Below are 22630 nucleotides of genomic sequence, written 5' to 3'. Positions count from 1 at the left end.
AGAAGTTCTGGCACCAAAGAAGTGACCAGAATTTCCAAGTCAAATCTTTCTGTCTTCTGTTATCTTCTAGGTACAAATGCCATTCCCATATGATGTTAGTTGTTATATGGGTCATTTCCTTCAATGTCTAGATCAAAAACTTCAACTTCTTTTCTAATAACTTAATAAAAATGAGTGAAATTAATTTTACATACAACCACTAGCAACTTTTAGAAGTATAATGAGACAACACTTGCAAAGGTTAATAAATTTGATGTGAGAAAATAGAAAATATAAATATAAAATATAAAGTTGTATAATAATTTGTATTGGGAACTTGATAAATGTACTGACTTAAGTAAAAGGCAATGTGTTTGCTTAATGATTTAGTCACACTCTTTTATTTCCCTTTGTGGATACTATATTGATAGTTCAATTAAATTGTGTAATTAAAATTATTTTTTTTATCTTTGTAGAAGGCCTTATTTATAAGTTAACTTCTTTTTTTTTTAGAATGCTTTTTTTTATTGAGGCTGCATAAGTTGATTAAATGTTGAGATTGTATACCTCTGATTAATCAGTCTTGGAAACCCTTTTTGTGAATACAAGCCACTACAATACAGGTCATAGTTTTATGCAAACAGAAAACTATAGCATGAAAAAAAATATAATCTCTTCATGCTCTTCTTTTAATGAGCTGTTCTTCTATTTTAAGGCTTTCAAATAGTATTTGTTCTCAAGATAGGTAAGGACTATACATTTGCTTTCAATTATTTTCACCCCAAAGTAAGTAATTTTAAATGACCTTTATAAATAACTGATTGCAGTTTTAGCCTCCAAGGAAATATAAGTGACATTTAGCATTAGTATTGGAGTTAAATAAAACCAAACCAGAACAAAACAAAAAACCCCTTTTAAAGAACTGCATGAAAGAAATTATGTCATGTGTTTACAAATGACTGTGCAAAGCAGAATTCATCTGCTATCTGTAGGACTGAGATTACTGGCAACAACTGACATATAATACTCCAGGATAACCCCACCTGATTTTCATCTGCCTTCACAACTGAACACGATTCTCTTGAAGACCCTGTATCTGGTTTGTGTGGATATTTTGGCTGCTTTACAGTATCTCGGAGGGTACTACTTAAATCATTCATGTGAATGAATTCCATTTTAGATGTCCAAAGTGAAGACATCCATATGCAAATACCTAGTCTCGCTTCACAGTCAAGAAAGGTAAATAGGAACTATTAAGGTGTGGTTGATCTAGTGTGTGTTATCCACCTTTTGATGAAATAGATTACACTCTAGACATATTTTTAACTGGTTATGACGATGCCTACATAAAATATAAATGTTTGCACTGTAGATGTCTACAGTTAAGTATGATTAACCGTATTGACAACAAATGGACTGAACAATATACAAGTAGCTTTCCAGTTCAGTTGGTAAGCATTTATGTCTTCAAATTATCTTATGGCTTTGTGTGTCACCTGCTTTTTTCTACAATGTTCTAGAAATCTCCAAGTTTTCTCTCTCCTTTTCTTGTCCCTCTACCCCTTTTCTCATCCTCTCTGATACTCAATGATCAAATTAAATCTAATTTGAAAACACAGAATTGATTAATATTTAGACTCTTTCTTTTTGGATTGTGTTTTGTTCCTGTAATAGGTGACTACCAGAGAGCCAATTAAACTATTGTTATGCTACACAGCTGCTAGCAGTTCTTGGATGTTTTGAATCATTGGATTATATGTAATGTGCAGCAAAATAATATGTAATAATATCGTATTTTTGCTAGATGTTTTAATTCAAATTTGTTCCTTACTATTAATATTATCTAAGATATAGCTCACTTAAGCTATATCTTAGCTTAATTTTAAGTACTCTTCTGAGGATAAAAGATTCATAATAGCTTTATAAACTTCTTCATTATTATTTTACTGGTAAAATGTCAAATTTTATGGAGTGAAAACATTACTACACCTCCAAAAATATTTTTAGAGGTACATTTGCATTGGAAGCTTTAGGACAACAGATGCACATGTGGAAATGCATACAATTTTAAACCGTTATGCTTCCCCTTTAGAAGCAGTTCTGAAACACATATACTAATTTCTGTTACAATTCTGCTTTATATGTTTTGAAATTTTAAAAAGTTGAGTACTTTACCTGGAACACTGCTTTCTTTGATAAATCTTTGGTGAGCTAGTTCAGGAACTAGACACAGTCATACTGAACAATTATCTGGAATGGTTGCTATCTGGAACACATCCTCCTAAGTATGTTCTCCCTCTGAAGAGATGTAGGAAGTCCTCAAGTCATCCATTAACTTTTTGTAAAGTCTTCTCCTCTGTTACTTATGAGCTGGATAACAGACTCAGTTTTGCCCAAGAAGTGGATTTCAAAGGCTATATTCCAAGGCACAGAAAGGAGGTACATTCACCAAAATTTGTTAGAAATGAGACCTCTGCTTCCATTTCTTCCTTTGGAAGACTGCTTGCAAAATTATTAGTCACCATAATTTTCAGAAAGTTGTTTTTCAAATAGGACCTTTTTTTCTATATAGCTTTGATAATATTAGAATTGTTATCATTTGTTTGTTTGTTTATTTGCTTCTGGGTTTATTATTTTAATTTAATTCATCAATTATAAGTTGTTTATTGCTTCTGGGTTTATAAACAACAAAAGCAGACCAGGATATAGAGAGACTATTGTCTTCCTTTCAGTTACTTTCATATTTATTTTAGTGAATAAAGAGTGCATAACTCAACATATTTTATTTTAAATAAATTGGTTGTTTATATGTGTCTATGGAGGAAGAAGAAAAGAAAGATTCCTTTTTCCTAACAGTAGTGTCTAGAGACATGTTTAATAATATCCTCTGAAAAAAACAGTTCATTATATGATTAGTCTGTGTCAGGATAGTTATAGTAGTCTGCTACCTGCTGGATACATCACAAAAGCTACTATAAAAGTACAAAATATCAAGGACTAATGCATAGCTCTTTGTGAAAAAGATTAGCAATTATTATTTTGCTTGATTTTGAGTAAAGATATTATTCTCAGCTCTGTGATTATACAAACACATATCTGATATCATTAGTTGACTTGTAATTTGTGAAATGATAGATCATGAGTATGGTGGTAAACTGCCTCTAGCTGGAATTCTGCATCTTTGAAATTTCTCTCTTGTGCCTACCTTCCAGAACCCACTTTTGATGGTGTTATCCCACTATCCAGAATCTTGTAGTTCAGGCAAATAACTGGTGAAATATATTTGTCCATAGTATTGTTCCCTGAAAGTATATCTGACCATTTGAAAATATTTTGTGGTCCCTCTGCATTTTTCTTTTGTTTTTGTTTTTATTCAGTTTTAAATGAGATTGTGGGGTGGGGCATAAATACAACAAATACATAAATAAATTTTAAACATGGTCACTGTTGATATGGGTCAATAAAAACAATAGATCAAATCCAATTTATACTGATGATGCTCATATCTTGCCCTGGAAAACTGGAAAAAAAGGCTTTACTTAAATTTATAGATCAAGAATACCTGTCTTTGTGCTTCTGATTACTGTGCATCTACTAACCAGAACAACAGCACAGTTTAGTAATGGTAATCTGATTCAAAAATATATAGAACATAGTAACAAATCAGCACAATTTTCCCTGAAGTGTTTATCCTTACAGTAGCAGCTAAAATGTAGAATCACCTTGAGGTTTTACTTTACTGTTAAACTGATTCAAGGATGCCACCTGCCTTTGGTTTGCCATTTACAACTTTTGCAGAAAAAAAAATCAAACAAACAAGACAAAATGTTAGATGACTGGTAAAAGCAGGATTTTGGGCAGGTTTATAATAAAATCATAAGTTTACTCATTTTACCTAAGTCTCAGCTTTTCTTTTGAAAGGTTCCAGCATGCTCAACTTCAAATGCTGATACAATCAAAATACCGTTTTAGTATTCTAAAATGAATAATCAAGATAATGAGCACTGACAAATCAAGCCATCTTTGGATCTGTTCAAACTAAATCTAACATTGTAAAACAAAAAATCTGAAAATGTATCTTATCACTGAGAGTACAATACTAATTTTCTTTCCATTCAGGCATATTTGCAAAGATTTCAAGTACATTTTTTATTGTACATATTTACTTCACACATCAAGAGCAGAGGACGATTTTTTTTTTTTTAATATATATATATATATACATACAGTTGTTTTTCACAGTTAAAACAGACAAATGCTTGTGCCTTACATTTGTAGTTTATGAGTTTATGCTTCTTGCATGTTGGATATTGACAGCTCTGCTGTTGCTGTATGTTACTCTTGCTCTATTTGTGCAAATTCCCTTAAAATGTAATGTCTCCAAGTGTCAATCAACAAATATATTTGGCAAATAAATGGCAAATTTACTCTGCTAAACCCAAAGTTTGTACTGTAAATCAGGTCAGGTGTGGTATGTTAAGCCTAAATTGAAATAGATTAGTAGGTTAAATGGAGTTGCTTGCCTACCCTTTAATGATCTGGAGTTATGAAATATTTTATTTGTACTATAACGTGTCTGGAGTAGTTTTGCTATCCATTTCTAGCCCTCTTCCAGCAGAGGTATGCATGATATGCAAAATGATTTACTGTCTCAAGCAATAATATTTGACTTTTTCCTATAAATAAAATACGGTCCTATTGGTGGTTACTGTTTCTGGTTTTGTTTTACTACTGGAAGTTTTGTACAAAGTTGCAGCATTTTCTAATTTTCAGTTGATCCCGAAACCTTTAAGAAGAAATCATAGTAATAACAACTGCAAGAATAAGATTTTCACATGTTTAAATTCCAAATTTTTAGAGCCACTTAGTATAATATTTTAATGTTTAATATATTCCTAAACTTTGAAAGTTATTAACGACTTTATTGCTATTTCTTAAGGTAAAAATGTGACTGTTTCACAGATTATGATACAAGACAGATGTAGACAAATCTATGCACTTTACAAAGTCATACCTATCCATTATCTCAGTTTTAGGTAAGTTACAAAGACAGTGGGCCAGAAATTTTTAATAAAACATGCATTTTAGTGCAGCAAAACTTTTTTTTTTTTTTTTTTAGATGTACATCTATTTTATTAAAATTAGAAAAGCTTTCTTAGAAAATAATTTCAGATTGTCAGATTGCAGAACTGTGAGACATTACATCAGAACAGCCAATAGTCTTCTAGGATAAAACTGAGCATCAAAAATTTGGGGATTCACCACAGATTAGTGGAAAGATATAAGCTTAAGCCTATGATTTGAACAATAAAAGCAAACTAAGCAAACTTAGGGTTGCTTTTTTGCATGTGTTCCACAGTATTCCCTAAGGACTGAGGTATTTTTAATTGAGTTAACAAATATTGAAAAAAATCTTACATTTCTCCAGTGAAATGAAGGAAATATTTTGAACCTTAATCATACAAATAGAAATTTTTGTTTTTTGTTTTTGTTTGTTTTTTGTTTTTTGTTTTTTGTTTTTTTTTTCCTGGTCAGCCCTAACTGAAAAAAAAGATAAGGTATTTTGAAACACTTGGAGCTTATATTTTCTTTAACCTCTGTCCTCCCCTCCTCTCCAATGAAATACATGTAGCATGAGCTATTCTTGGCTGTGCCAAAGAAAAGCTGTTTTAGCTCTCTGACACTGCTTATAAAGACCAGTATTTCAACTACAAAAAAGATGAATGATTTTATCGATTTGGTAGTTTTTCATTAATATGAAATACCTGGAAGGATATTAATTAAAATATGTTTACTGTTACACTTACCAAGAAATACAGGCTAATCAGATTAAATTTCTCCTTGTATTTAATGGAAAATAAGATTAGGATTTAGATGGATGAAGTAATTATACAAGTTTTCTTAACACTTCGATTTCATGATATTATGAATATAAGTTGAAGTTTCTTATGCTGTAGTGCTTAAGTATTGATACTATTGAAAAATGTGTTTCTGTTAATAAGTGAAATATCCTTTCAACTTGAATTCAATACTAATATTCTTTGCTTAGAAACTTCCATGTTTTATTGTGGAGCTTTACCATGTTCTGATATAACTGCACATCTAATTGCACATAATATAAATGTCAACCAAAAATGAAGATGCTTTTCTATTATTTTTTCTTTCTTATTTGTGTTTTTTTTTTCTTTTTTTCTTCTTTTAAATTTTATTTTATCAATAGTGAATTAAATATGTGTCAACCTTAAATCTAGTTAAGGAATTTAGTTTAAATTCTTATTTTTAGGCTTACAAATTTTGTGGTTAGAACAACACAAAGCATCTAGAATATTTTCTTACACTAAGAAGATTAGGAAGATTTATGTGTTGTTTTGTCTGCTTTACTCAGACAATTAGAGCTAATCAGCTACTTGCCTGCACAATTTTCCATGTCCTCTCCATCTGGGCCTTTTTAACTCTCTGTACTTGACTGTATTCCCTGGGGTGTAATGCATACACACACGGACACACACACGCACTTTTTTCTGTGAGTACGCCAAAGCAGCTGTTCCTCAGTGTACTTATGTTCTCACTTACACCTGTAAAGAAAAGTGTTTAAGTGTTTCTCCTCCTTTTGGAAAAAAATACAATCCTCAGAACTATATCAGTTTCTCCAGCTTGCCAGCACTGGCTTTTGTTTGTAGAAATGTGTCCTTCAGACAATTACTACAACCCCAGTGTAACAAAGTAATATGGGCTTTCAAGGGATATTAATCCATCAGAATGGCATCCACAGCTTTAAACACAAACACTCTCAGCTCTCAGTTTTAACAATAATTAAAGACCATTTATTACAGATATAAGTATTAAAAATTCCTACATATAAGTATTCTGTCGTTTTTATCTATATGAAAATTTGAGGAACTTTTATTATTTTAAATAGACAGAGATAGCGTGGTTAATACCTGAGTAGAAACAGTATACTTTTTTTCTAATTATATGGCTGAGTTTTTCTCTAAGTGAAAAATTCATTGTATTCTTAAAATGTAGCTGTAACCTTTATCTTTCAGCATTAAATATGGATGCTGCAGTTTAAATTATGGGATATAAAAAATGTTCAAGCTTCTGATAGCTGCATTTTACGCAGGTTCATGAAATAAGAAAATCACTCTTACCTCTGATCCAGCTTTATCCTACTTGATTCACATTATAGATGTCAGGAGTAAATTATGTTCTTTGCCTTCACTGCATTTACTCAGTGAAATCCAACTATTAATTTCTTATTTTAAGACAACTGTATTGCACAAAGTATATCTTACTCTAAAAGTAATGCGATTATCCAGAACTGTGTTAAACTTGAAACAAATAAATAAATAAGTGAAATGACAGTGCTTTGAGGAGGTCAGCAGAGTGATGATACCTTAAAATTATTAAAATTTGTGTTTCATTAACCAAAACTTCTGGGTTAATGACAATAATTTATTTTAAAATATGCTAAATTACAAGTATTAATTGGAAAATCTACTGTATTTACACTGCTGAAAGCTTACTTACAGACTCATCTCTCAGGTACATTTTTTATTTCTAAAGTGTATTTACTTATTTTATTTCCTAGGTTATTCAGATAAATTTTGAAGAATTTGATCTGGAGATTGGCTATGACACACTGACAATTGGTGATGGAGGAGAAGTGGGTGACCCTAAAACTGTGCTTCAAGTGTAAGTCTTTTGAATTTACAGTGTGTGTGTATTATAATTTGTTTTGGTTTTGTTGTTGTTTTGGTTGGTTTGATTGTTTTTGTTTTAATAAGCTGACATTTCAGTAAGTAGCTTAACTTATCATTAGTTCAAATGGGTTACATACTGAAAACACAGATCGGAACAGAAGCAGATGTGATAGATGTTCAGTACAAAATTTACCTAATTAAAAAAAAAAAAAAAAAGCAAAATTAGGATTCCTTAGAATGATATTCCCTGTGGTATACTTCGTGGACATGTAGTCATACAATTTTTATATATTGTAACTTTCCTTTATTCATCATAAGAATGATATCAAGGATTTTTGTTGTTCAAATATACCAAAACCAATGTTCACCTTCTTTTTTTTCTTTCCTAATTTTATCTCATTAATATTATTAATTGAAAAACTTCGAGCAGAGAGTTCTGCTGTTTCATGTTTTGCATGTTTTCATCATGATTTCCCCCTTAGATTTACCCTTCAGAGGACAGACTGTCTAATCTTCTACATCTTATTGTTTTTACAATAATTCCATCTCTTCTTAGCAACAAGGAGACCTGGATTTGGCCAGGTATTCCAAGTGCAACTACTTTGGGATAATGTAAATTTTCTTCAGTGGATTACAGATGTGATTATCGTTACTAATAACAGTTTGAAGAAGTGGGAAAGTATGGCCATTTGTATTTCACAAACAGTAACAGTACCAAACTTCAAAATATCTTTTTGATAATGCTGGAATTAAATTTCACATACTCTTTGATTCCTAAATTATATAGAATAACCTCTCATGTGGAAAGAATACTTAAGTACCAGTTCACCAAACTGAAGTATTGTTTTTCATTGGTACTTGAATTACAGTAAGATATTAATGCACAGCAGAATGATATTTAAAATTGTGAGTAATACAGTCTGGATATGTTATAGTAACAGATAAGAAGACTTCTTCTCTAAAAAACTAGATAAATAATTTTATAGAATTTTTACTATGGGGATCCTGGAAAAGCAAAACATCCCCCAATTAATTTGTAGGATTTTAATATTAAATAACATCGTAGAATCAGCCACACATATATTATTTTAGTTTACCAATGATATGATCACTGGTTGTTCTGTGATCAGAAGTATCAGTGTTGAAGTCATTAAAATTAAAATGTTTTTAAAAAATATGTGGAAGATGGAATATAATTGAGTACTGTAAAAAACTCGTAAATCTTTTCTCCTGTGTGCCATGCAGAGTTTGTCTGAGATACAATGCATATCAAATAAATCAACTTTTGTATGACTTAATTTCAGATTCTAAATTTTAAAATAATTACCTTTCCTCCAGCAAATTGCTGAAGAATATTGAGTTGAATGTCTGGTTTACATGTAAATGATGTGAAAATATTTATCCTTCAATTTAGCAAAGTTAATCAGGAAAACTATCCTGGTGTTTAATGTACTAGTTTTACTGGTCACTGCTAGACAGGGAGGTTCAGAACCAAAAACTGCATTTAAGTGGCATTTAAATAGATAGAATTATTCTTCCTAAATTGAGAATCACATGCCTGATAATTGCTACTCTGTTGGTACTAATCACAGAAGTAGCTAAACTCCAAAGCCATTTCAGTGCTTGCCATTAAGTTTCCTTCACGCCTATAATTCTGTGCCTACAGAAATGCATGCAGCAACATGACAGACTGCTCCAGGCTAGTAAGCCTAGCACCTAAGTGAACCAAAATCTGAATGAAATACATTTTTGTCTGTGTTTGACAACATGATTAATATAAAGTCATTCTTAGTGATTTCCTATGGACCTAAGATCTGTGCAAGATGGAGCAGTTTTGTTACAAAAGGACAGAGGGGAAGAAGGAAAATAAAAAGTGAGTCCTCCTACACACATCAGTCACAACACTTTTTCAGGATGTTTGGAAGTCTGCTTTCAGCACCTTGGTCTGACAGCTGCTGCATGTGACTTTTAATGTGATATGTGGGCACTGGTTCCTGTAACATGAAACTGGAAAATCCCGTGCACAAGGCATGAAACTCATTCTTTTTGTATGCTTGCTATGTTGGGTGTACATGGATCCACTCTTTCATATTACAGATCATCTTCAGCAGATGGAGAGTGTTCTAATCTTCTGAATATCCTCTAACCTAGTCTTCAGTGTATTTTCTGGGGGGAGTGTATGTCACTAGTATGTGGGAGGGGTAGCTCTGGAGTCCTAGAGGAAGAGGTGGAAAACACCCTAATGGTTGCCATGACTGTTAATATGTTTAATAAAAAGGGAGGTATCATCCATTTCTGCTGTTTACAGTGTCTACTGATCATCTTTTGAATGGGAAGGTTTAAGATCGTGCTTCCAGGAGAGGAATCTAAGTAATGAATCCAGGGTAGAGGAAGGAGGAGAGAAATAAAGAAAAAATCCTAACTGTAGAATTTAATTATTACCTTATATAGCTTCCTTCAATTAATGCTGTTTTTTCCTGAATCTTATTGCTCTATGGCCCCAAAATCTTCCCAAATATTGTACAAGGATCCCTAAGAACTTGAAAAAGAGCAACAAGTGAATTCTATGTTCTGTTGATCTATTCTTATTTTCAAAAATGCATATTCAAATGAAAAATATTGTTTCTGAAAACTGCCTGCATTTAAAAAATATTTATAAATGACTTCTGTAAATAGAAATGATAAAAAATTTGGTGGCTGTTTATCATAGGAAATATTCTCTCTGACATTGCAAAGAGATTAATATTCACAATGGCTTTAATGTTCCCAAAATATATTGTCAGTCACCAGTGACAATTACAAAAATCTGTTAGCCATTACACCAGTGCTGTTTCTGAGAAACATCCTGTTAATCTATTAATTTGGCAGTGAACTCACTGAAGACACTTTCCCTTAGTGTGGGAATGAGCATGTAGTACATTATTTTGGCCAGACATTTACTTGTTCAGTTCTGGCAAGAGACTTTGTAGTAGCTCCATCTGTGGATACAGATGTGGGAAATAGACAAGAATTTCTCCCACAGAGTATTTCATACAGAAACAAACTAAAAAAGACCAGATGGGAGAACTAAAGTTAGCTGCAAAATATATTTAAAATAGTCCATTTGAAGTTTCAGCTAGCTTTAAAATATGGTAAGAACTGCAAAAAACACACTAAAAGTTCTCATTCTTACACACTCTTGTGCTTGTGAACCTTTTTACAAGAATGGAAAATCTTCTAGTACTTTGCACCATTCTGTTTTAGCTAATATTCTTACTAAATTTGTGATAAAGTTTTGAGGAAAAATGCAATATAACATAAAACTTCAGCTTTCACAACATTTCATTTTTGATATAACAATATTTCATTCTGCAAACAAAATGAACATTTAGGATTGCATTGATTTGCAAATTTTTACAAACAATATGAACAGCTGGAAAGAAAAAAAAAATGTTTTTTCTAATTAATCAACATCCTGTATCATTAGGAGGTTTTAAAGTTCTGACATCTGGTATTTTTATTAATGAATGAATGAATGTCAGCTGAGTCCATCAGGCACATTCTTCCATTGTTGTGATGAGGGGAGGTGAGAGAGTACAAGACACAGGACTGCCAGGTAAGGTTCAAGATTAGGGGACACACATGTCTTTCTAGACCAGCAACTGAAAGTGAGATGAAATATTTCAGTACAACACAAGCATATGTTGCTTGTTTTTATACATTGCTATCAAATTTGCAGTCATTGGAACCTTGAGAGCTGTGTTGGCTAACCAGCCAGTAGATAAATAATTTGGTGTGTGCTGAATACAATTAATTTGAAAACAAAACAAAAGATCCTAAAAAATACTTGAGTTTTTAGATTCCTTGAAAAAGAGAAACAAAAAAAAATCCTAACCGGCTAACAACAGCGTTACTTAATGGCTTTATGGATTTTTCTTTTTTTCTATCTATAGGTTAACTGGGAGCTTTGTACCAGACTTAATTGTGAGCATGAGCAATCAGATGTGGTTGCATCTACAAACGGATGAAAGTGTGGGTTCAATTGGCTTCAAGGTTAACTACAAAGGTAACAGTACATTATTGGAAGCAAATTTAATGGTGTAGCAAAAATTAAGGCAATATTATGTCAGGTTTTTCTTTCATATTAGGGGATGCATTCTATTTTTAGTTTTGTTGGTTAAAAAAAGAAAAAAAACTAAGAAAATGCAAGCTCAGTTTGAAAAAATACAAAAAATACATTTCTTCTCTTTAAAGGTCTTATGTCACATGAAACCACACAATTTATGAGTTGTTGTTTTTTTTTTTTTTTTACAGCAGCTGATATTTGGCATGTAGTTTCAGATTTATTTTCTGTTCTTTCACATTGAAAAATATTAAATTGAAATAATTCAATGATTTAAAGCTAAATAAAGAAAATTAATATTTCCTACATTTTTTAAAATTAATCATGTTTACCACAACAGAGGGGAAAAAAAAAAAAAAAAAAGACACAAACCAACCCTCAAGCAAAGACTTGGAATTATTTAGGAGTTTTGGGCTAAGACAAATTTACCTAATAATGTTTTTCTTTATGATCTTAAAATGTGAAAGATCTATAATGCATAACATAAAACAGCTGTTGCTATTTGAGGCTTCTGGGAGAACATAGAGTTTTCATATAGCATGAAAAGCAGTATTAACCAAAAAATTAAGAATTACATATATATATATATATATATATATGCAATTCTATGTTATAACAGAATTAGTTATATTTACTATTTTTACATTACCTTTAACTTAGCTGCATGTATTTCTTGCAACAAATGTTTAAATGGTATGATTTCTGCCTTTCACCAAAACCAGATAACTGAAAATATGACTATTCATCAAAATTATTCATCAGAAGGGGAAAGAGGAAAAGAAAAAGTTAAACCAACAACCATTTGTGTGAGAAATGGAGATGATATTGTTGAGGATAGGCACATGGAGTGCATCAGCATATTGGGAGTAAACCTGCACAATGTGACTTGCTATTTTTTTTCTGTCTATAGTTTTCCTTTGGCGGTCCATTTATATTTTGCTCTATAGTGCACATATATTTTGCTCTATATTGTGCTCTACGGCACAAGTGTGCTTCTGTGCTCTTGATATTTAGATTGAGACAAACAAGATAGAAAGATCTTACTGCGTTGTTGTATGGTACTTAGTAAGACCCTGGATTGTATAAAGACATGAAGAAATTTATTAATATAGCAAACCTTGAACATCACCTGAGTGAAAAAGGAAGCTTGTTAGATCTGAAGTTGATTTCCAGAATTCAAAATTATTTGCACATGTCAAGCAATTTTTCCTTTGTTTACAGGATCCTTTTCTAGTAAAATTAACTTTGTTTGCAATAATTTAAATTTGCACAAAGCAGAGGGTTATGATCTAGTGTCTTACAATATAGTGCTATGCCTTGCTTTATTCATGAGTTACATTTATTCCTAGAAGCTACAGTTCTGTAAGAATAAAATTAATTCAATATGAACAGGTAGAAGGGGACAGAAAGGGTGAACAGTCACAATCTCACCTTCATATAATCGACTTTGTGATTGCACACCTAGATATTGCATCTGTATTTCTTTCTTGCCCTACACTGTTTTACTAAATAGCATTTGAATTTATCAAACATTCAGTGGACGTGTGGTGTTTTGTTTTTCCCTCATATCTAGAGTATGGGATATTTTTTTTCTATCAGTTGTCTTTACTTTGATAACTGAGAGGCTGGTTTCATTAGAGGTGTCAGAATCCAGGCAGTGTTCCCTCAAATAACAAGGGAAGCAGGGAGAAGGCAAATTTGGGAGCTTACTATTGATTTCTGTTAGTTTTTCTTTGTGGTTAAGTCCTTTCTGTTAATGATGGTAAACTCTGAAAAGAGACTTCTAAACAAATAGTATTTTGGATAAGCAGCTGGATTGCAAATAAAGTTTTAGAACCTATGAACTGGGAATTGAGAGAAAGTCCAATGACATAAACTGAGTCACTGAGTTAGAACAGTGCACTCAGGGCTGTGACAAATCACTGACTTCTTTACTAGGATAAAAAATTGTAAAGGCTTTTCTCTTAATAATGTTTATAGTTACTTAAGAGAATTGTGATTTCTGGGAGTTAGGGTCAGAGGACATGTTATTTTAGGTGACTACATGAACTATTAGAAATGTATGCCCAACATGCTTTTATTTATCTTTAATGGACTAAATAAAATCCTGTAATAAAATTCCTTTTACTTGCTCCCTTCCACGTCACAATTTCTGCCATCCACTTAGGTACCAACTACAGCTGATACTGTATCTATTTTTATATACTATATATTTAGATCTTGTAAGTTTCTGCTTACATAAAGGGTGCAGCTGCCTTAGCATTTTAGATTAGATGTAGTAGTGTGATCTTCCGATCACTCCAATCATTCCTACTCTCCTTGTTTTAGCTTTCATCATGGAGTAGTCTTGAAAGGTACAGATTATATTCCTTTGAATTAATTCATAAAATGCACTAGAATAGCATTGGGAATAGCATTCTTCATGTGCTACAGCTCCTAATGGGTATTTATCAGGACCTGATAAGGCTTGTACAAAGTAAAACCACTGAAACACAATGAAATTCTTACAGATAGTATGGATAATGTATCTTCTGTTTCACTTTACAGACATGCTTACGTCAGAGTTAATTACTTGATAATATACTCAATAACAGTACTTGCTAATAGCTAAAATAAGTTTTCACTAAAATGTTTTAATGCCTAAATATTTGCTTCTGTACATTCTGAGACCAAACAACTACAGAGATAGTGGAGATGTATGTGCCTCATCCCATCAAAATTCAGAAAGACGTTCTTCAATTTAACTGACATTTAGGTTTGAGTCTGGCAGTAATTTTCAAGAGTAAGGGTTGTTCCGATTTCTACATGGAATATGATTGGAGGAACAGAAGGTTGTGGGATGTCGTTATTCAATATCCTTTACCCTGGAGAAGATAAGGTTGTGGGAAAATGTTATTGAGGCCTTTCAGTACTTTGAAGGGGCTTATAAGGAAGATGTGGACAGACTGTCTAGTAGGGTCTGTTGCAATAGGATGAGGAGTAATGGTTTTAAACTAAAAGAGGGGAGGTTCAGGGTAGCTACGAGGAAGAATATTTTTACAAGGAGGGTGGTAAAATACTGAAACAGCTTGCCCAGAGAAGTGATAGATGCACTGTCCCTGGAAATATTCAACATTTACTTGGGGTTCCATCAAGTGTTAACAGTTACTTGGGAAAACAAATGCCATTACTGTGAACGTCCTGCCCCTCTTCCTTCTTCTTCCCCCAGACTTTATGCTAACTATGACGTCATATGGTATGGATTATCTCTTTGGTCAGTTGGGGTCACCTGACCTGGCTGTATCTCCTTCCAGCCTTTTCTGCACTCTCCACCTCTTCATTGGCAGGTCAGCATGAGAAGCTAAAAATTCCTTGACATTGTTAGCAACTAAAATATCAATGTATTATAAACATTCTTCTCACACTAAATCTAAAACACAGCACTATACATGGTACTGTGAAGAAAATTAACTCTATCTGAGCCAAAAATGAGGACGATCTAATTTTAGGATATGGGATTTACACTCTGAAAACCAGCATTTTGAAAGTTTGTTTTTTTTTTTTTTCCTGAAGTATAACTTTCATCTTGCTTCAACCAACTTGCATTCTGGAGAGCTTGGTACACTATTGCAGCCTTGGGTAGCCACCTGGAGTCAGTGATCCACATTTCATCCTTTTTTCCTAGCAGTGACGCGTCTGAGGTTTTTTATCATGGGTGCTGTAGAGATGTTTTTTCCATGACTAACTGCTCGACAGGACTTGCTTTTCTGTTGATGACAGAACACTGAATTAGGTAGATAGTCTAATCCAGTATTAGTCTTCTTAATTACGTCTAGAAACATGTCATTCAGAAATAAGTGTGAAATGAGATACATATGCCAAAATATGGGCTTCAGGCAGGTCTCATCTCAACAAGTTATGAGAATAGTTTATCTATGAAACATGTATCTTCATGTCCATTCTACTAAGAAAAATACAGCTTTAGTTGTTCATATGATAGACTAATTTCTGAAAAACTGAAATTACTGAACTCAGTGAGATCATAGGTATTTTCCTTATGTAACTTTGCGTTTCATGAGACAAGTTATTTTTTGTTCATTTAATACTACCTAATCCTTATTATATAAGGGAAGGGAAAGTGAAATTTTTGTACTTTCTGAGCTGCAAAATCATGAATTAAATCTCTGTAACACTTCTATTTTCTGAGCTGTTCAGTCTTATCCATTTCAGCTTACAGTCTCTTACAGTGTTTTCACTCTTCTGATGATTTCTGTTGCCTTGGTACCTACTCTCTTCTGTGTGTACCATCATGTGTTTCATTTGTGTGCGCTTTCTGGTGCAGTAACTAGTTGGAATCATACCTATAATTTATTTAGTTGGATAATAATGCCCTCAGTTATATTCCTTGTGCATCTTAACTTCAGTTTGCAGAAAGAATGACAAGCAGCGATTCACATTAATGGCAAAAATTCCTGTGCTAAATCAATGTAAATAATTTTAAACCTTGTAGGTCTCATGATTACTTCAAACTCATAAGCACAAATACTACTTTGTGTTTATAAAAACAATAAATGAACGCTTCTTTTTTGTGCAACCCCACTAACCAATAGAATAAAGCAGAACTTTCTCAGTCCCTGATTCCATTTCTGCTGAAAGTGTGTTATTGACAAGTTTTGTAATTTGAGCTCATTCCTATTTCAGATTATCTCTTGAAGATATTAAGCAAAAGGACATCCACTGCAGAAACCTGAGGCATCTTCCTTGTTAACTTACTGTCAAGATGAACGTTTTTGCTGTATTTAACTCTCTTTGTTGCTCCTGCTTTTTTTTGGCCACAACTCACTGCTAGATTTTCAGTAATAGACCCTACTCTGTCAGTATTATCCAAATGCTTTATTATAATAATCTTTTTATCTAAATCTCAAACAATGTATTTGACATAAGATATGTGTTTCATGTTTGTAATCCCTAGATTATAAGAATATGAGAAACAGCTGTACAGAGTCACAATAAAGGTCCATTTAACTCATTATCACATAAGGAAAAGAGAGCAAATATTATAGTGATACTTCTGCAGAATCCCTTCCTATACTCTAACAGTTTGTGGCACAGAGACTTACTAAATCCAGTCTATTTGTAATAAGTAAATCTTGTAAGATTTTTCATCTATGACTGTCTTTTTTTCTCTTAAGCACATGTACACTTTCAGCGTTCTGAATATTTTATGGCAAGGACATTGCAATGAGTATTTTCTTTGTTTACTTTAGTTTTACTGGCTTTGTCTGATGCCTTTTCATTCTTTTTGGAGAAAATACAGAAAAATACAGAAAATACACTGCTTACCTTCTTTTCCAGCATATCTACAAATATATTGTCAAACATGTTAGATGATAAAAAAGTCCATTAGTGACTTATTTCCTCTGGAAGAACTGGCCATTTACTTTCACCATCAATTAAATATATTTTAAGCAAATATTCATCAAAAGTTTGTCTTTTTGTGACAGAGATCCTAGTCTCTGTAAGAACCTTCCATGAGGAACTTCTTCAAATACCCTTTGGTAGTGCAAATTCTCTACGTAAACTGGATTTCTCTCATCTCTGGGCCAGCTAATATCTCTGGAAAGCCTTGGTAGGCTTCTAATGCAGGACTTTCCTTTAGAAATGCCAGGCTGCTTTGTGGATGTAATTTTTATGCATGTGTCAGATGAATTTATTCTTGGTTATAATTTCTTCAGTCTTGTTACATCTCAGGTTTACATTTCTGTACTTTTCAGATTTGTCTCTCTGTCATACAGTACTAAGATGATCTTAAGCAAGAAATTAGACATTCTTTAAGTTTTCTACCTACACATGAAGTCATATGTCTAAGGAGACCCCAAACCAAGCTCTTTTCCTGTGACCATAGGTCCAAAAAATTACTTAGGTTTTGTGCTATTGCTTTAAAACACCTTCAGAAACAGGCAGATAAGAAATTTCTGTTCTTTCTGATGGAGTAACATTATTTTTTTTAATTATTAGGTTTTTTTGTTATTATTAGTTGTTGTTGGTAGGTATTTGTTTGTTGGGAGAGGCATATTACAAATTATCATGTGTTGTTGCTAGAAACTAAGTTCTTTCAAAACTTTGATGCATACCATCAAGATAGGTTTTGAGTGTGGTTTGTTGTTATTTTTTTTTAATTATTATTATTCATTTGTTCCAGTATGCCTGTTGATATCTCAGTCTTTGATAGTTCGTCTTAATTATCAGAAAGGTATGTCTGTTCACCTGCTGAGATGAGAAATTTCCTGTCTCAAGATATGCTTTACATTTGAATGAAAATATAATGCTGTTCTACACACTTCTTGTCTACTCTTAGTCAAGACTGCATATAGCAATTTGTCCATGTGCATATATATTTACCCACACACATATATACCTATGAGCCAAGATTTTCAAATGTTAGTACTTAATTTGTAATTTCTAGATATTCAAAACTGTATATTTAATATATTTTATAGAGAGAAATATAGATTAATGTTGCATCAGCTCTGATCTTCCATAGCTCCTTAAACTGTATTTCTGAATACTTAAAAGGCTATACAGGTTACACTAAAATTAAGGTCTTAAAAATTTCACATACTAGGAGGCTAAAAAATTATAAAATTATATGCAGCTACTGGAAATTAGCTTTTCAATAAATTATTACCCATATTGCTTAGATTATGGTTGAACTCCATGGTCTTAATGGTCTCTTCCAACCAAAATGATTCTCTGATTCTATGACAGGAGATTAAGTGGAGGCTAGCTGGTTTTAAGTCCTGGAGGGCTCTACTTGCACAGTAAGCATGGCTTGGTGGGGAAGTGGCTGATGTGAGCTAGGAACTCATCTGGATGTGGAGTGAGGAGGCTGGTACCTTGGGTGAGCTCTGAAGTTCCCTAATTTCCATTCTGAGATTTTGTTTCAAAGGATTTACTGTCCTCATACCTGCTCCTTACGTGACTTCTCCTTATGGGAACATCATGTTGCTGTAAACATGATGATGCTAACAAGACGAAATGGCCTCTAGTTGAACCAGGTGAGGTTTAGATTGGATATTAGGAAACATTCCCGTAAAGTGTTGTCAGGCATCAGAACAGGTTGCCCAGGGAAGTGCTGGAGTCACCATCCCTGGAAGTGTTTAAGAGATGTATAGATGAGGTTCTTAGGGACATGGTTTCGTGCCAGTGTTGGGTTAATGTTTGGACTCAATGATCTTGAGGGTCTTTTCCAATCAAAATGATTCTATGATTCTATATAATCTTTCAGTAGAAATATATTGGTTTTAGGTCATATGAAAACTAAAAATAAACTATGCCTCAGAAAGCTGTTGCATCATCATGCATTTGGATGTAGGATTTTTTTTTGTTTTCTTTTAAAATAGTTTCTGGAAGGAGTATATATTTGATATTGATTTGAAATTTTGCATTTTAGATCTATTTTACATTTCTATTTCCTAAAATATTTATTTACTTGTGCATGCTGCTTCTTTTTGATTATTGATTTTAATTCTGATTCCTCTGCATATAAGTATTGTTTAAGATTATAATCGCCAAGTTGATTTATAAAGTGAGGTTATTTGTCTTCAACAAGTCTTAATTTAAAATTAATATTTCTACTTAATGGTTTTGTTCGGTTAAAAGGAAGGTAATTATTTCCATGAGACAAAATTTATGATCCTTTTTCTACAACTCCCCTCGTGTCAGTGGAGAGCTGGTCAGACAAGAAGTTATTTGAAGGTGACTTACATGATTTTTTAATTTTGTTCAATAAAACTGTAGGTCATTCTTTCTGCTTTACAATATTTAATTAAAAGCATTTGGCAATCAAACCTTTTTTGATAGTACTAGCTATAAAGAAGAGCGAAGGATTTTCTCTCCTCTGACATTAGTGTGCTGAGCAACCTGAAAACATTACATATGGAAAGGTAATGTTTTGCTGTGTCCTTAAGTATCGGCTGCTTCTTGAACCAGGACTCTGGGCTAAAAGGCTGTTAGTCTAACTCATCCTCCTCAGCATTTTAGTGTGTATTTAACTGCATTCAGTTCTGTTGTCCTATGTGTTAAGCATATATGTTACAAGAGACTAACTATTTACATCTGATTTGGGGGTAAAAAATATACCAAATCCTGCTTATTTATTTGTGGGAATTAAGTGAAAATTTTATCATGAGCATTTCTGAATTTTATCACGTTAACTGAAAATGAAAACCCATAGACAGATATTAAGACAATTTGTGCTTTTGGAAAGATCCTTCTGGGCAAAGGGTAGAATTTGAAATCCCAACATGACAAGAATAGCAGTTAGAATACATTGAGCTGAAGAGCTCTAAAAAGTGGCATGAATATAGAGTTCTATGACCATATTTAGTCTTATTTATCTCTGAATGGATTTACCTCAATATTTACAATACATATTTTTTGTGTTCTCTGTCAACTAGCAATGATCCCTTAGTTCAAGCCTGGCTCTTTCCTCTGCATATTTTATAACAAGAATTTTCTATGCCTCATTAGTCTCCTTTTACCATACTTGAACTTGAGTTAATGGTGGTCCCTCTTGTGGCTGCATTGCACAGAGCTTCCTGAAGTGATGGACTCACAGCATGTACAAAACACTAGAAGATTTAATTTTATCATAAAACAAAATGCTTCATGGACTGCCCAGTGCTCCAAGGTAGTGCTAAGGTGTCCAACCACTGCGTCTTTTCTTTCTTTAAGCAACAGCTCAAACTACCTGCCAAATTTGTTTTATTTCATTTTCTGTGTTTTAATATCTAGTCAAATCTGGTGCTATATTCTCTTATTCACAATTAATAGATTCTTCATATGTTGTAGAAATAATTTGCTTCCCCTTTCCCTTTTTATTTTCTTTCTTCTCCCCTCATTCTAGACTGAAATATTTTGCATACTGAAACTCTCATATCTTCTAAAGAGTAACCTTCTGGTCACCTGAAGTAACACAAGATGAGAGTAAATGGCCTAAAATTCCATTTAGCTTCAGGAACATTTATGATGTCTGATTGAACAAGTGAAAAAGTGGACAGCAATGAACAGTTGGAAGTTCCAAGCTGAAATGATTAGGTGAACTTAATGAATTTCCAGAAAATGTGCTGTGGAATTTAGGGGTTTTTGTCACAATCTTTGGTCCTATACAGTCTAAAAATATAATTAATATTTAGAATTTTTTTTTAATTGAATCTCTGAAGTGCAAGCTTATATGCTTGTGTATATATAAACTGACATGAGTAGATTGAGACAATGATAAAGAATTTGACATTACTTGACAGAATCGTTCAAAAAAAAAGTATTTTCATGTTAAGTATGACACATCCTTTACATAGACAGTCCACTTGCAAGAGTTAGAGAACAAATTAGTGAATTACCAGTTTTCCTAATTCCTCTTATGAAAATAATTAATGAATGATACATGTATTAATAATATATATCTATTTACTTATATATACAAAGGCAGTTGAGACTTTCTCTGCCTATGCAAATCTCATGGAATATTATATAGGTTTTGAACTTTTACATCTGCCATAGGAAATAATACTGTAACTTATTGTTACTTGCATCTGGAGTGCTGTGTCCAGCTCCAGGCTACATAGTAAAAGAGATGTATGGATTTACTGAAGCAAGTCACGGTGTCACAAAAGTGATTAAAGTGCTGGAGCAGCTTTCATATGAGAAGAGGATGAGATCACTGGAGCTGTTCAGCCAGGAGAGGAGAAGGCATAGGGATATCTTATCGATGTGTATCAATAACCAATGGGAATGAATGAAGAAGAAGGAGGCAGACTCTTCTCAGTAGCACCCAGAAGAGGCAACTGACACACATTAAAACATGAAATTCCTTCTGTATATAAAAAAACACTCTTCTACTATGAGGGTGATCAAACACTGGAACAGGTTGCACTGAGAGGTTGCAAAGTACCAGTCCTTGGAGATCATTCAAAACTTGACAGGACATGATCCTGGGCAACCAGCTCCAGGTGACTCTGAGCACGGGGATTGGGAGATTAAATAACTCCCTACCCATGAAAAAATCCCTCTTTTATTTGTCTGTCTTGATTTCAGTAAAGCATTTGACAAAGTCTCCCACAACATCCTCACAGCTAAACTGAGGAAGTGTGCTGGATGATCAGGTAATGAGGTGGACTGTGAACTGGCTAAAGAAAAGAAGCCAGAGAGTTGTGATCAATAAGATAGAGTCTAGTTGGAGGCCTGTATCTAGTGGAGTCCCTCAAGGGTCGGTATTGGGACCAGTACTACTGAATATATTCACCAATGACTTGGATGAGGGAACAGAGTGCACCGTAAGCAAGTTTGCTGATGACCCCAAACTGGGAGAACTGGCTGACACACCAGAAGGCTGTGCTGCCATCCAGCAAGACCTGGACAGGCTGGGAAGTTGGTAGGGGAAAAAAATAATGAAATATAATAAGGGAAAGTGTAGTGTCTTCGATATGGGCAAGAACAACCCCAGGTTCCAGTATAAGTTGGGGAACGGCCTGTTAGAGAGCAAAGTAGGGAAATGGGACCTGGGGGTCCTAGTGGACACCGGGATGACCATGAGCCAGCATTGTGCCCTTGTGGCCAAGAAGGCCAATGGCATGCTGGGAAGTATTAGAAGGGGTGTGGTTAGTAGGTCGAGAGAGGTTCTCCTCTCCCTCCACTTTACTCTAGCGAGACCGCATCTGGAATATTGTGTCCAGTTCTGGGCCCCTCAGTTCAAGAAGGACAGGGAGCTGCTTGAAAGAGTTCAGCACAGAGCCATGAAGATGATTAAAGGAGTGGAGCATCTCCCTTATGAGGAAAGGCTGAGGGAGCTGGGTCTCCTTAGCTTGGA

General features: G+C 33.5%; 1 protein-coding gene across 6 annotated transcripts in view; it reads left to right on the top strand.

Annotated features, from left to right (window-relative positions):
• Positions 1–22630, top strand: part of CSMD3 (CUB and Sushi multiple domains 3) — a 631749-nt gene that overhangs the window by 303198 nt on the left and 305921 nt on the right. For all 6 annotated transcript variants that reach the window (XM_065054280.1, XM_065054281.1, XM_065054284.1 and 3 more), the window contains 2 exons: positions 7571–7674; positions 11615–11727. In XM_065054280.1, coding sequence (XP_064910352.1) covers positions 7571–7674; positions 11615–11727 — 217 coding nt within the window. The remainder of the gene's footprint in view (positions 1–7570; positions 7675–11614; positions 11728–22630) is intronic.

The sequence above is a fragment of the Columba livia genome, chromosome 2 (genome assembly GCF_036013475.1).
Source record: "Columba livia isolate bColLiv1 breed racing homer chromosome 2, bColLiv1.pat.W.v2, whole genome shotgun sequence".
Lineage (NCBI taxonomy): Eukaryota > Metazoa > Chordata > Aves > Columbiformes > Columbidae > Columba > Columba livia.
This window is presented reverse-complemented; position numbering and strand designations above follow the sequence as displayed.